Genomic DNA, 11,236 nt, shown 5'->3' with positions numbered 1-11,236 from the left:
TCTTCCTCCCACAACGCATAATTAGCTGTGTTTTAATTAGCCTTTTTCTCTGCCGGCCACCCGACAGGTGCACCCATTCCAGCAGCTCCCCACTGCCACAGTTAAGGTGGTGGGTGTCTTGCCACTTCATCATGGCCAGCCCAGGGTGCCCGTGGCTCTTCCCGATTTCATCTCTCAAGTGGATGCCGTTGGCCCTGACACTGGGCTCTCAGCCAACCCTTCCACCAGCTCTTGCAGACTCATAGGGTTTTACAAAATTGGGGTTTATTCCAAATGTACAGCAGAGGGAACATCAGCACAAATGCATTAAGGTGCAGTAAAGTAACAGCATAGTCGAGATCCCAGATGGTGCTTAACGAATGCTTTGCATGTGGAAAATATCAGTCTTTGGCTTATCCTAGAAACATGTATTCCTGCCCTCTTGGCCTGGCTTTTTCTTGGAAGGCCAGGAGTCCTTGCAGGGCCTGCTAGATCACTACAGTTATTAGCGAAGGAGATTTGCTGAACCAGGAGTGAGCTGGTTACTGCCAACTGTCCTGCTGGTTTGCTGTGTCTGTGCGATGGTTGGTCCCAGATTAAACAACTGCCTAACCACAGGAGTGGCAGGGGACCTGCAAAGGCAGAAGGGCTGGAATGAAATCTAAGGGATACCCTTAGAAAAACTGTGCTAGGATTGTTTGGGAAGATGGAGGCCCCTGCATCTTTGTCCATCCCTTGCTAGCCTATGGGCATGTCCCATTGCAACAAGAAATGATCCTAAGATTGGGGTTTTAATTTTGTCAGGAGCTGGCCCTGTGCTGTGCCATCACAGCCACACCAGCCTGGTTGCTCATTGTGTTCAGCCCCTGCTGGAGCTGGTACTTGCTGTGGGACTGGCAGAGAGGGCACCCATTTGTGGCTGACCTGTGGTTACTTCATACCTGTGGTTACTGCACACACTTGCAGGGGATCTCCCCAGGCTCAGGTCCCTTGGGCAGCTCTTTTGCACAGCCCAGTCTGTCAGCAACAGAACAGGACAGTAGAGCCTGTGCCCACAGCTCAGCTCAGCATCCACCAACCAAATACCGTCTCTCTTACAAAGACGATTTCTTTGGGAATATGAAAGTATTAACTGTGCCTCAGGGGGCAGGTCTAGGAGGAAGCAAAGCCATCTGCTTCGTAAGACAACTCCCTGCCCAAATATAATATGGGTGCTTGCTTCTTTGGTTTCTCCTCAAAATGCTCCCAGGTTCCTTTTTCAACCTCTTCCTAACAGAGACCATTTTTTTCTGCCTGGCCCATTTATACCCCACAGTCTCTGGGGCCTTTTAATTCCCACCAGAGCCTGGAGGCTCGTCCTTCAAGTGAAAAGTCTGAGCAGGCAAGAAATGAAGCAGTCAGGGATGACAGCAGGGGTGCTGCTGGCACAACTCACCTGCCTGACTTCAGGAGATCTGTGTGGGTCTGAAGAGGACAGAGAGGACAGGTAAACTACAAATGCAGCACAATGTATCTGTAGAGTGTTTTAGGTATTGGGGTGATGGTGGCAGAGAGATGTGTGAAGAGGAGTTGCTGGGAGGATACAAAACTTGATTAAGTTCGTCATCAAACACCTCTGAAGTGGCCAGAAGAGAGTGAGCCAAAGGCATCAGCAGGAAGTACCCCAGGGATGTTTCTGTGAGGAAAAGCCTTGCAAGGGAGGAAGATTTGTACCAGCTCTGAGGCACAACTGCCTTTACCTATGGGCTTCCAAGTTTGTATGTCAGTGCTGGACTGAGGACATTAAATTTGGGGGATTACTTTTAGATTAACCTGTTGAAGAGCTTGTGGTCCTTGTTGGGAAGTGGGAACTGCCAAAGGAAAACCAGCACAAATAACAGGGACAAGAGTGAGAGCTGCCTTTTTTCTCACAGGCTAAAATTGATGCTTGAGAGCTGGCAAAAGCTTAAAATATGCTGAAACTGCAAAGATCACTGGCTGCAGCAGGCAGGATTATGCCAAACTTTGTGAGGATGCCAAAGACTTGTAAGTCACAATCGAGAAGTTAGGACCTCAGTGCTTCTTTATTTGCATGGAGGCGTGGGAGACCTGCACCGGCATGGCCGTGAGAGGCTGTGGGTGGCATCTGATGGCATGCTACAATCAGGGAGACCAGAGGTAACCAGGGATGGTTTAATGTCAGGGCTTCATCAGCTACAATGCCACATCTCTGGGCCAATCTCCACTTCGCCTTCAGTTACTTCCCAAAAAACGTAATATTTTGTTCCTGGTGTGTAAGGCCGCTTTATGTTTTGTCTCCCTATAACTATCCTCCTAAACCATCTTACTGCAGCTCTGGTTCATAAAGCCTTATTAAACAAACCTTTGCCCTGTAAGGCTGGAAGACACAGGGAGCCCAGGAATGCTGATAACCCAGTGGTGTGATGCTCCTGTGGGACAGCTGCCTGTCTGCAAGGGGTACACCGGTAGGGACAGGATGAGGGATTTGGGGGCACTGGGGCTGGAGCAGGTTTTCTGCCTGTCCATGGAGAATGCTGCTGGCTTTGGAGCTGGGGTCTGTCAGGGTCCCTTTACAAGGGCACCAGTTTCCTCCTACAGCCCTGCTCTGCAGTGCCTGGGGGTATGGGGTTCTGCAGATGAAGCTGACCTTGCCAGAGTGCTCACACATCTGCTGTGCCCAAGGAAGGCTGCCAGCAGCTAGTGGTATAAAAAAGCTACAGCTGGGAGCACACAGAGCAGGGACAGGCAGTGGGGACAGTGGTTGGTCCCCTTGAGAGGAAACATGGGTGTTAGACACAAGCCCTGAAGCCAGGAGCCCTGCTCTCCCCTTCAGAGCAGCAGTCCCCACCCTCATACCTCCATTGGGTGTGATGTCCTGCTCAAGTCCCTGCCACCCTCCCCTCTGGCAGGGATAGGGAATGGAGTTAACACTTCGGTTGGGCATGTGATGCCTGCAGTAGTCATGGTAACTTCATGCTAGGGCTCACTGGGTTCCTTTTACCTCCGTGGAGCTGGAGGGAGCCCTGACAGCTGGAGATGCAGCTCGCAAACCTCTTGTGTGACACTTTCCCCTTCTCCTGCCCTGCCCCAACTATTCTGCTCATCACTGCTGCAGTGGGACAGCCACATCCCTCAAAGCACCCACATTCCTGCTGTCCAACACCCCATGCCACAAGAGGAGCAGGGGACAAGGCCACACACACTACCCAGGTGGCTTGGGTGATGCAGGGCAAGAAGCAACAGAGGGGGGCTGTGCAAGGCAGATGCCTGGCCCTGCCACATCTGATGGGCAGAGCTGCCTGGAATATCTCAGTGCCAGGCAGCCACCAAAGAGATGACACCAGACACCAGGAATTGTTTGGAAAAGCCACTGTGTGTTCGTGTGTTTGAATTTGGTTTAATCCTAATCATCAGTCTTGATAAACTTACTTTTATTAATTAACATACTTGGATTTATGTAACGTGCTTTTTTAAAGGTTTAACACTACTGGGGTATTAAAAACAATGCAGAAACCATCACATACATCCTCAAGTGCTGCACATGGTTCTCCTTGGCCTCAGAGCACAACCAGCCAGGCAGAAATGACACACAGTGATAGGGAAAGCCTGTGTGGACCAGGACAGGACACCACATGTTCCACACAGACTCTGAGTGATGTGGGAAGGGGAGCAGCGAGTTCCCCTCATCCATGAGGTAGTGAAGGAGGAACTTCATGGGCCATTTTCAAGGCAAAGCCCATGTAGGCTGTGCTCCAGGATACTGTGGATGCCAGAACTGGAAATGGGATCCAAAAGGGATCCAGCAAGCTCCTGAAGGATATGCCCAGCTGCACGGGTGCAAGTCACCTGGTCCATTCCCTGCTACAGGGTGGCAGTATGGAGGTTCACATCACCTCAACACCCACCGCCAGCTCTCCCTGACAGGGATCTGCCCTGTGCCCATCTCCTTGTGCCAGCCTCAGGCAACACCAGCATTATGGCTTAGAGAGTTGCAATGTAACCCCTGTTACAGGCAGCCCTGTTGGATGTGGGAAGGAGCCGCCTCGGACCCCAACTCCTGCTACGTTAGGCTCCACCTTGTTCCTCAGAGCAGAATAAACCACAGGTTCCATCATTTAAGGGTAACCTTGAGGCATTTGCAGATCTTGCCCTTCAGTCTTTTGTTTGAAGCTTTCAAGAATGACCCTTGATTTTGTTTTAACCCAGTGCCAGGGGTGCCCCACAAACATGTGGGTGCCCAACTCTACCCTAGGGTTTCCAGCTATACACACTGCTCCAGGATATGGCTTGCACAGACCAGCATGGGATGCATTTGGCAGGCAGCCCCAGACCCCCTGCAGCAGGATGAGGAGGACAGGAAGAGTCCTGGAGAAGTGCTTAAAGCATGGAAAAATGGGGGCCGTGGCTTCCCCCTGGACCCGGGCAGAGAGTTGGCTGAGTGAGGAAAGCAGGAAACAGCAGTACCCACAGCCACCTTGATGAGGGCACCAGCTCCTTATACCCTGAGGGTATTCCCAGTAAGGGATGGGAGCCCCAGGCCAGCCTGTCCCGATGTCAGGTAAATGACCCCTGGTGGGGCATTTCCTGAGTGGGAAGGCCCATGGGCAGCCTACCCTCCACTGCCCTAAACTTTGCATCAGCCCTGCCAGGGAGGACAGGACACTGAGCCAGACATTTGGACTGGGGTGAGAACAGGATGGGGATGGTGAACAGGGAGAGGTACCAGTCCCACACTGTGGTGCGGAGGGGAAGGGCAGTTCCCCCAAGGGTCTCCCAGTACCCACCTGACCTCCAGCACATGGATAGCCCCCAGCCCAGGGAGCAACCTGCTGGTTGCCCATCTCCAGCATCACACCAAGGCCAGTCCCTTGGGTGCTGGAGGATTGGTGATGGGAGCATGCTCTGGGTCACTGCCCTCCTCCAGCCTGAGTCGGTGCTCATGGGGAAGTTCCCTGCCTGCAGTTGCTGGAAAGCAGACAGGAGCTGCCAGCTCCCATGTCTGACCAGCTTTTATTGAGCAGGGCAAAGCTGGGATGTGGCTGTGAATACACGAGGAGCCCAGTTCCCTTCTGTTCCCCACCAGAATAGCTTCCCAGGCAAGCTCCCTGGCACCTGCCTGGGCTGCCCTGTGCCAAAGCTGGGACGGATGCAGCCCTACAGCCTTGCCTGCCCCAGATTTCCTTCCTCCCCAGCTGCAGAGTGCTGGCAGGACAGAGAGGTTTTGCAGGTGCAGCCCTGTGAGCCATCTCCACTCCCACATCATGCTGTCTTCCCCAGCCGGTTCCAGCAACACATCCACCTGCTCTGCTCCTCACTGCCCCCAGGATGTCCTCAAACACCAACACACTGCTTGAGCTCCTCATCTTCAGCCCCAGGCCTGGTCACGAGTCCTTTTTTCTTGGTGCCAGTGGGGCAGATGGGGCAAGGGAGTCCTTGGTTCCAGGCTGTGTTCCCACCAGGGCCAACCAAGAGTACAGTCAGCTCTTCCGTGCCGGAGTCCTGCTCCCCACTGCAGCTTGGAGGGACATGACTCCACAAGTCCCCTATGTTGGGGGAAAGGCAGCTGGCTCAAACCCAGGTGGCGGGAGCGAGGCTGGGGGCAGGGCAGAGGCTACCTGCGTGGTGTGCCACATCTGCAAAGAGAGCATGGCACGGGGTGAGCACTGCCAGGATGGAAGGGACACTTGGACCTCCAGGCTCACCTGCCCTGCCCTGGATCCCCTTCTTTGTGCCTGGTCCCTCTGACACGGAACTGCAGGGGCAGGGACTGCAGGCAGCCTCTTCATGGGGAGGAGTGAGGGCGGTGGGGCTGGTGCAGGCTGAGCCCCCTACAGCAGGCTCCAGACAAAAGAGGGAAATGCTAGGAGGAAAGTGCTAGCCACAGGTGTCATACCTCAAAAGTGCCCACAATGAGTCCAGCCTGTGCTGTTACAGCAAGCAGTTTGAGAAAGTGAGATAAAGGACGGAAAGAGTAGAGTAACCCAAACAACAATCAGTCAAGGACAGCAGTAAGGACAGCAGCTGGCAGCAAGAGGAGGCTGAAACTGGAAATTCATGAATCCAGGAAACCCAGCATGGTCTGTGATGGCAATAGAGCTAAGCACCATCAAGTCATCCAGCCCATCCATCCCCATTCTGCCCAGCTTTGAGCTGCTGAGCCTGGAGACTACCAAGTACCTACTGAGTCTTCAGTAAAAGGTGTGTTTCCCCACAGCCACCCACTGTCCCCTCCTGCTTTCTTCTGTGTCTGCTCTGCACAAACCCTTCACTTCTTACAGTGTCAGTAAAGATCTAAATGCTTAATGAAGACTATCATCCCCAGGAAATTAACCCAGAAGACACCACCCATACCTGCCCCTGCTCACTTACAGTTCACAGTCTTTCCGTCCCTTCTTGTCTTGTCTTCTCTTACCTCGGCCCTTGGACCTCCGCCTTCAAAAGGAAAGTACCACAAGAAGTGCTGATGTGTGGGAGATGAGACCCACAATCCCAGTCAGTAACAATGCCCCTGATTTCACCTACCTTCCCAACCTCATCAGGTCCTGCCGAGGCCTGCAGAGTGGGAAAAAGACAGAGTGAAGTGGTTATTGGGCAGTGCTGCATGTTGAGCTGCAGGAGGTGGTCCATTAACACGCCCCAGTGCACAGCCCAATCTAGCTGTTATCATTCACGTCTAAAACAGACCCAATATCTCTTCTCTTGACCTTATCAACCCCTCAGTCAGGAGCTGATTGCAGCAGGCTGAGAGAAGGCAGAGACAGTAAAGGGGCTGGTTAGCTTGGGTGACAACCCTGGGGATATGGCATTTTGTCAATGAGGCTGGGGAGGGCAAGTTCAGTCTTAGCTGCTCTCTGTGACAGAGCTTATAATTAAACAAGATGCAACATCCTGGGTAACAAACATGGGGGATCTGCTGCAAAGTCTCAGCAGTGGCTCTCAGCCATGACACACCCCCCCCCCGTAGGGGTCACAGCCAGGACATTACCACACCTGCACTAAACTACAAAAGGGAGCGATGTACAGGTGTGGAAAGCGGTTTAGAAAGAAGCCAAAAACTGCTGCAGAAGGCAGCCTGCACACATGCTCATTGGAGATCCCCTGGGAGTTACCGTAGGTAGGGAAACCACAAAAGGATTAGGAAATTCCCTGCATGGAAAATAGCTGGAAGCAGAGAAGGAGGCAAGTAACACATCTGCTTCTTCCCACTCCCCCTTCTGCATCCACTGACAGATGCTCCAGACAGAGATAGTGTGGAGCTGGGTCTGCTCCAGTACAGCTGCTCATACAGCTGCAGGGGAATACCAATCCAGGGATCCTCAGGATCTTCTTCCAGGCAAGGATCATGTCTACTGGCTGCCCAGCAGCACACTCATCCCCCAGTTTTCGCAATACTAAATCACCCTTGCACCATGACGAAGAGTGATTACCAGGACCCCTCATGCAGGCAATGCTGGAGTCTACTGCAAGGACCAGCTGCAGGCAGCACTGGAGCTGCTCCCACAGCATTGCAGTCCTGCTCCCACAGCACTGCACAGGCCCCATCTTGCCCAGGCATTCACCACTTTTGGGACATGGTGAGCACCCCAAGGGGCTGACTAGGTGCTAGAAGTCTGTGGCAGGTTGGTGCTGGACATCCATTCCAGGCCAGCTCTGCGTATCCGGGCCAGGTTGGCACTGCATGTTTTAAGCTTTCATTTGTTGGCTTGGATGTAAACCTCTGCTTCCCAGGTCTTTATGGGGCATCTTCCCTTAAATGGTTGCCCAAGACCCAGCTGTCTAGCTTTCTCTTCGGGCCACAGTCACACTCAGGCATGCTAAGCCACGGAGATCCCCACTGAGCCACCACCTTGGACATGCTGTCACACACCAAACACCTGCCTCAGAGCCACCAGCCTTCCTTCACTACCCACAGGCAGATTCTCTGGCTAAAGGAGCATATGCCAGGCATGCCAAGGCAGCTGCAGGGATGGGGAGCACAGCCCTGCAGATGGTGCATGGTGCCTGACCCATCTTCACATTGCCACACAATCCCTTGGCTGTGGGGAGGAGGTACAGATGTGGTGCAGCCTCCAGCTGAACAAGGGTTATAAGCACCAGCAAACCTTAGTGCAAAGACAGCAAGAAGGGGTCCCAGCACAGTCAGGGTGCCTACAGGGCATCCCTGTTCCACACACAGGGTGATCTGGCAGGGTTACTCTTGCTGGAGCCCAGGAGTCCCTACCTGCACTCGCACTGCTTGTGCTCGGTGAACGCCATCTCCACATAGGGTGCCTCCCCGTTTGGCTTTATCTTCAGGAGCTGAAAGAGGAGCAAAGGTTACTTCCCAGGCAGCAGCAGGAGGGGGCTGGAAGGGCTCCTGCGCCACTGCCTTGCCACCCCAGCCTCTTGGGAAGACGCATGTCTAACCTGTTCCTCAGGACCTCCAACAACAGAGATTCCTCCTCCACACGTAGGCAGCACTGGCCAGGCCCAGCTGCCCCGGCTGGTGCTGCCCCATGTCTTCAGGGCTTTAATTTAAGTCCCATGGTCTTGGGATTTCCCAGCCTTAGAAAAGATTTTTCAGCCTCTGCCTTCCTGGAGAGCTTTCACATATTTGACCCCTTTGCACATCTCCCTTCTCTGACAGAAATATCCCCCCAGTCATATTTTCCAGACCAATCCCATTGCTGATGCCTCCTCCTGGATCCCTTTTCTACAGCACTGAGTTGGAATTGACTGGAGTCAGTACCTCAGTGCCTCCCCAGTCCAGGGGTACAGGATTTGCCCTGTCACATGTCACTCCACAGCCCAGCCTGAAGTTCAGGTTGGACATTCAAAGGCCTTACAGAGTATGTTCATCGTTGGTGATCCACACTAGCCCCTGCAGAAGTGTCTGGCATTGCCACCCTGTACACAGCAGCAGGATCCCTCCCATACAGGGAGACCTGTGCTTGGGGAGCTGCCTCCTGTTCATGCCAGGCTTTTAATCCACCTCAGCCAAGAGCTTTTGGAAAATGCCATCCTGCCTTCCAACATACTTTCAACTCCGGAGAGACCAAAATCACTGGTGATTTATTGCAGGCACTCCCTAGTCCATCATCCATGACAAAGCAGAGCTTTTCCCTGGTCCCTGCAGCATCAGCAGGTTGATCAAATAAGTTGATCCCTGGCAGCTCAGTGCAAGGGCTGCAGTGTGAGGACAACTGCTGCCTGCAACATGGGGAAGAGTCCAACGGCCCAGGTTCTCCCACCCCACATCTCCCAGCTCACACAGTGGCGACTGAAAACACGGTTGGCTCAACCTTTCATACTCACCATGCCCCAGCGTGGGGGCATTCACTGTCAGCACCACCCCAAGCATCACCTGATACAGAAGAGCCTCACTCCTCCCTTTGATTCAAGGGCAGTACCTACTTTGTCGCAGCAGGCAGTCGTGGGCAACTGGAACACCCCCCAGCCCCTCTGCAGGACAGGGAAGGTCCGAAAGATGACAGCAATGAGCAAGAGAGACCACACAGAGGGAAGTCCGGGAAGCAGGGAGTGAGGCCAGTACCACCAGGGGTGACACCTGGCCTCAGGGGCAAGCTGAGAGAGCAGGCAGAGGGACCCTACTGGCTTGGCATGCATTTGAGCAGTTGTGACTCCTCTCCCTTGCTAGCCACACTGCTACAATATCTAGAGGATGCAAAGCTGCAAGTTCACCTTCCCGGCGCTTGGTGAGCAGCCCACCACCTCTCTGGCACAGCCACGGCCCCGCAGCAGCAGCACGTACCTGCATGGTGACCGTGCTTGTCTCCACGGGGACGCAGCGGAGACCCTCGTCCCCACAACAGCCTCCACAGCGCTGCAGGGAGACGCAGGAGGGTCTGAAAATGTACTCCACCTCGTTGGGGAACTCGGTAATGACGTCCACTAGCTGCTCCAGAGGCCGGCAGAAGCTACGATTCCAGATCTCCCGAAAGGTCAGGACTGCAAGAGACAGGGACAGGGACTATAAGGAGGCGCCCAGAGAGGCAGAGCCCAGCCGGGCCGCTGCGGGGGCAGGTGCAGCAGCTGCGGTGGGGTCCCGCAGCCACCACAGGGCACAGGGACGCAAGGGACCCCCTTGTGTTCTCAGTAAGTCCGTCACCCTACTGTGCACATCACTGCTCAGGGGCTCACACAGCCACCCCGATAGGCACTTTCTCCCTCTATCCGCCAGCTCCGTCTCCCGCCCAGGCACTCTACTCATCCCCTGCCGCGCCGCGAAGGGGCTCACCCGCTCCTCGAACCCCCCTCGGCCAGACAGCCGTCCCCTGCGGCTTTCCAGCAGGCAGAGCTGGAGCGGAGTGCTCCCACCCGGGACCCCGCACGCTGGCACCGGAGGGGCGGCAGTCTAGGGATAGGGCTGCGCTCCGCTCCTGCCCGCGGCGGTGCCCGATGCGCCAGGCGGGCTGGGGAAATCAGGTTGCTCGGAGCCTCGGCACAGCTCCCCGCTGTCTCCCCGGTTGTCACTGCGGGACTCCGGAGGTAACACAGCGCCGGGTGCTACCGAGCGCGCCCCGGCCTTGCGCAAAGCCTTCCCTGGGTTGCTGCCCCCTCCCAGCCGGGGCACCGGCAGCCGCCCCCTGCCAACTCACCGGGCGACTCCGTGCTGGCAGTCCCCCGCTCCTCTAGGGCCTGCAGGGAGGGAAAGGCGAGCGCTGGCGGGGCGGCACAGGGCGACCTGTCGCCGCCCCCCACCCAGCGCCGGGAGGAGCTGTCCCGGCCACCCCGGGCAGCGGCACCGGGAGACCGGGCTACCCCCGCTCCGACCCCCCTTCCACCCCTCGGCTCTCACCGGGGCGGGCGGTGCCCCCAGCGTCCCGGCCACCAGCAACCGCAGGAAGGCGCCGAGCAGCCGCATCGCCGCTCTCGCCTCCCCGGCACCGACTCGGCGCCGCCACTACCGACGTGCCGCTCCCGGCATGCCGCCTCGCCGCCGGGCCACCGGCCCCGCCGTGCCGCCTCCGCCGCCGCCGGGCCATGGGAGCGCGCCCCGCTCCGCCGCCGTATTTCACCGCCACCGCCCCGCCGCTGCTCCGCCCCGGCCCCGCCGCGGGGCGGGAGCAGGTGCCCGGCCCCGGCGGCCGCGGGGATGGCCGGTGCTCCCGAACACAGCGGAGCCCCCTCCTCCAGCGCCCCCGCACCGCCTCCGGCCATTTCTCCATCGGGCTGCCCCGGCGCTTCTATTCACCGGCCCGTGCCCGGTGAACCCCCGGCCGGCGGGAACCACCGGGGCTGTGGTGGGCTTCTCGGC

At 56.2% G+C, this 11,236-nt stretch overlaps 1 protein-coding gene across 2 annotated transcripts; it reads right to left on the bottom strand.

Moving 5' to 3' along the window:
* Window positions 1-245: 245 nt before the first annotated feature.
* PGF (placental growth factor) lies at window positions 246-10,938 on the bottom strand. 2 transcript variants are annotated; one of them, XM_032110848.1, is made up of 7 exons: window positions 10,778-10,938; window positions 10,578-10,617; window positions 9,731-9,927; window positions 8,201-8,277; window positions 6,502-6,531; window positions 6,349-6,411; window positions 246-5,612 (listed from the first exon to the last, which is right to left on the bottom strand). In XM_032110848.1, exons 1-7 carry the CDS (start codon window positions 10,841-10,843, stop codon window positions 5,591-5,593), a joined length of 495 nt encoding a protein of 164 aa, XP_031966739.1. In that variant the 5' UTR covers window positions 10,844-10,938; the 3' UTR covers window positions 246-5,590. The 2 variants fall into 2 exon arrangements, with proteins under 2 accessions (XP_031966739.1, XP_031966740.1); XM_032110849.1 differs by having other exon boundaries at window positions 6,392-6,411.
* Between the last annotated feature and the right edge of the window lie 298 nt (window positions 10,939-11,236).

Source organism: Corvus moneduloides, chromosome 6 (assembly GCF_009650955.1).
Source record: "Corvus moneduloides isolate bCorMon1 chromosome 6, bCorMon1.pri, whole genome shotgun sequence".
Lineage (NCBI taxonomy): Eukaryota > Metazoa > Chordata > Aves > Passeriformes > Corvidae > Corvus > Corvus moneduloides.
Note: the sequence above shows the minus strand (reverse complement) of the source record. Positions and strands in the feature narration are given on the sequence as shown.

Bases quoted from the DNA above. Each gene is read 5' to 3' on its own strand.
- PGF (XM_032110848.1), bottom strand. From the start codon at position 10,843: ATGCGGCTGCTCGGCGCCTTCCTGCGGTTGCTGGTGGCCGGGACGCTG. The intron at 9,928-10,577 runs GTGAGTTGGCAG...TGTCTCTTGCAG, and splicing joins TGCCAGCACGGAGTCGCCCG to TCCTGACCTTTCGGGAGATC. The intron at 5,613-6,348 runs GTAAGTGAGCAG...CTCTCTTTGCAG, and splicing joins GGACGGAAAGACTGTGAACT to ATGTGGCACACCACGCAGGT.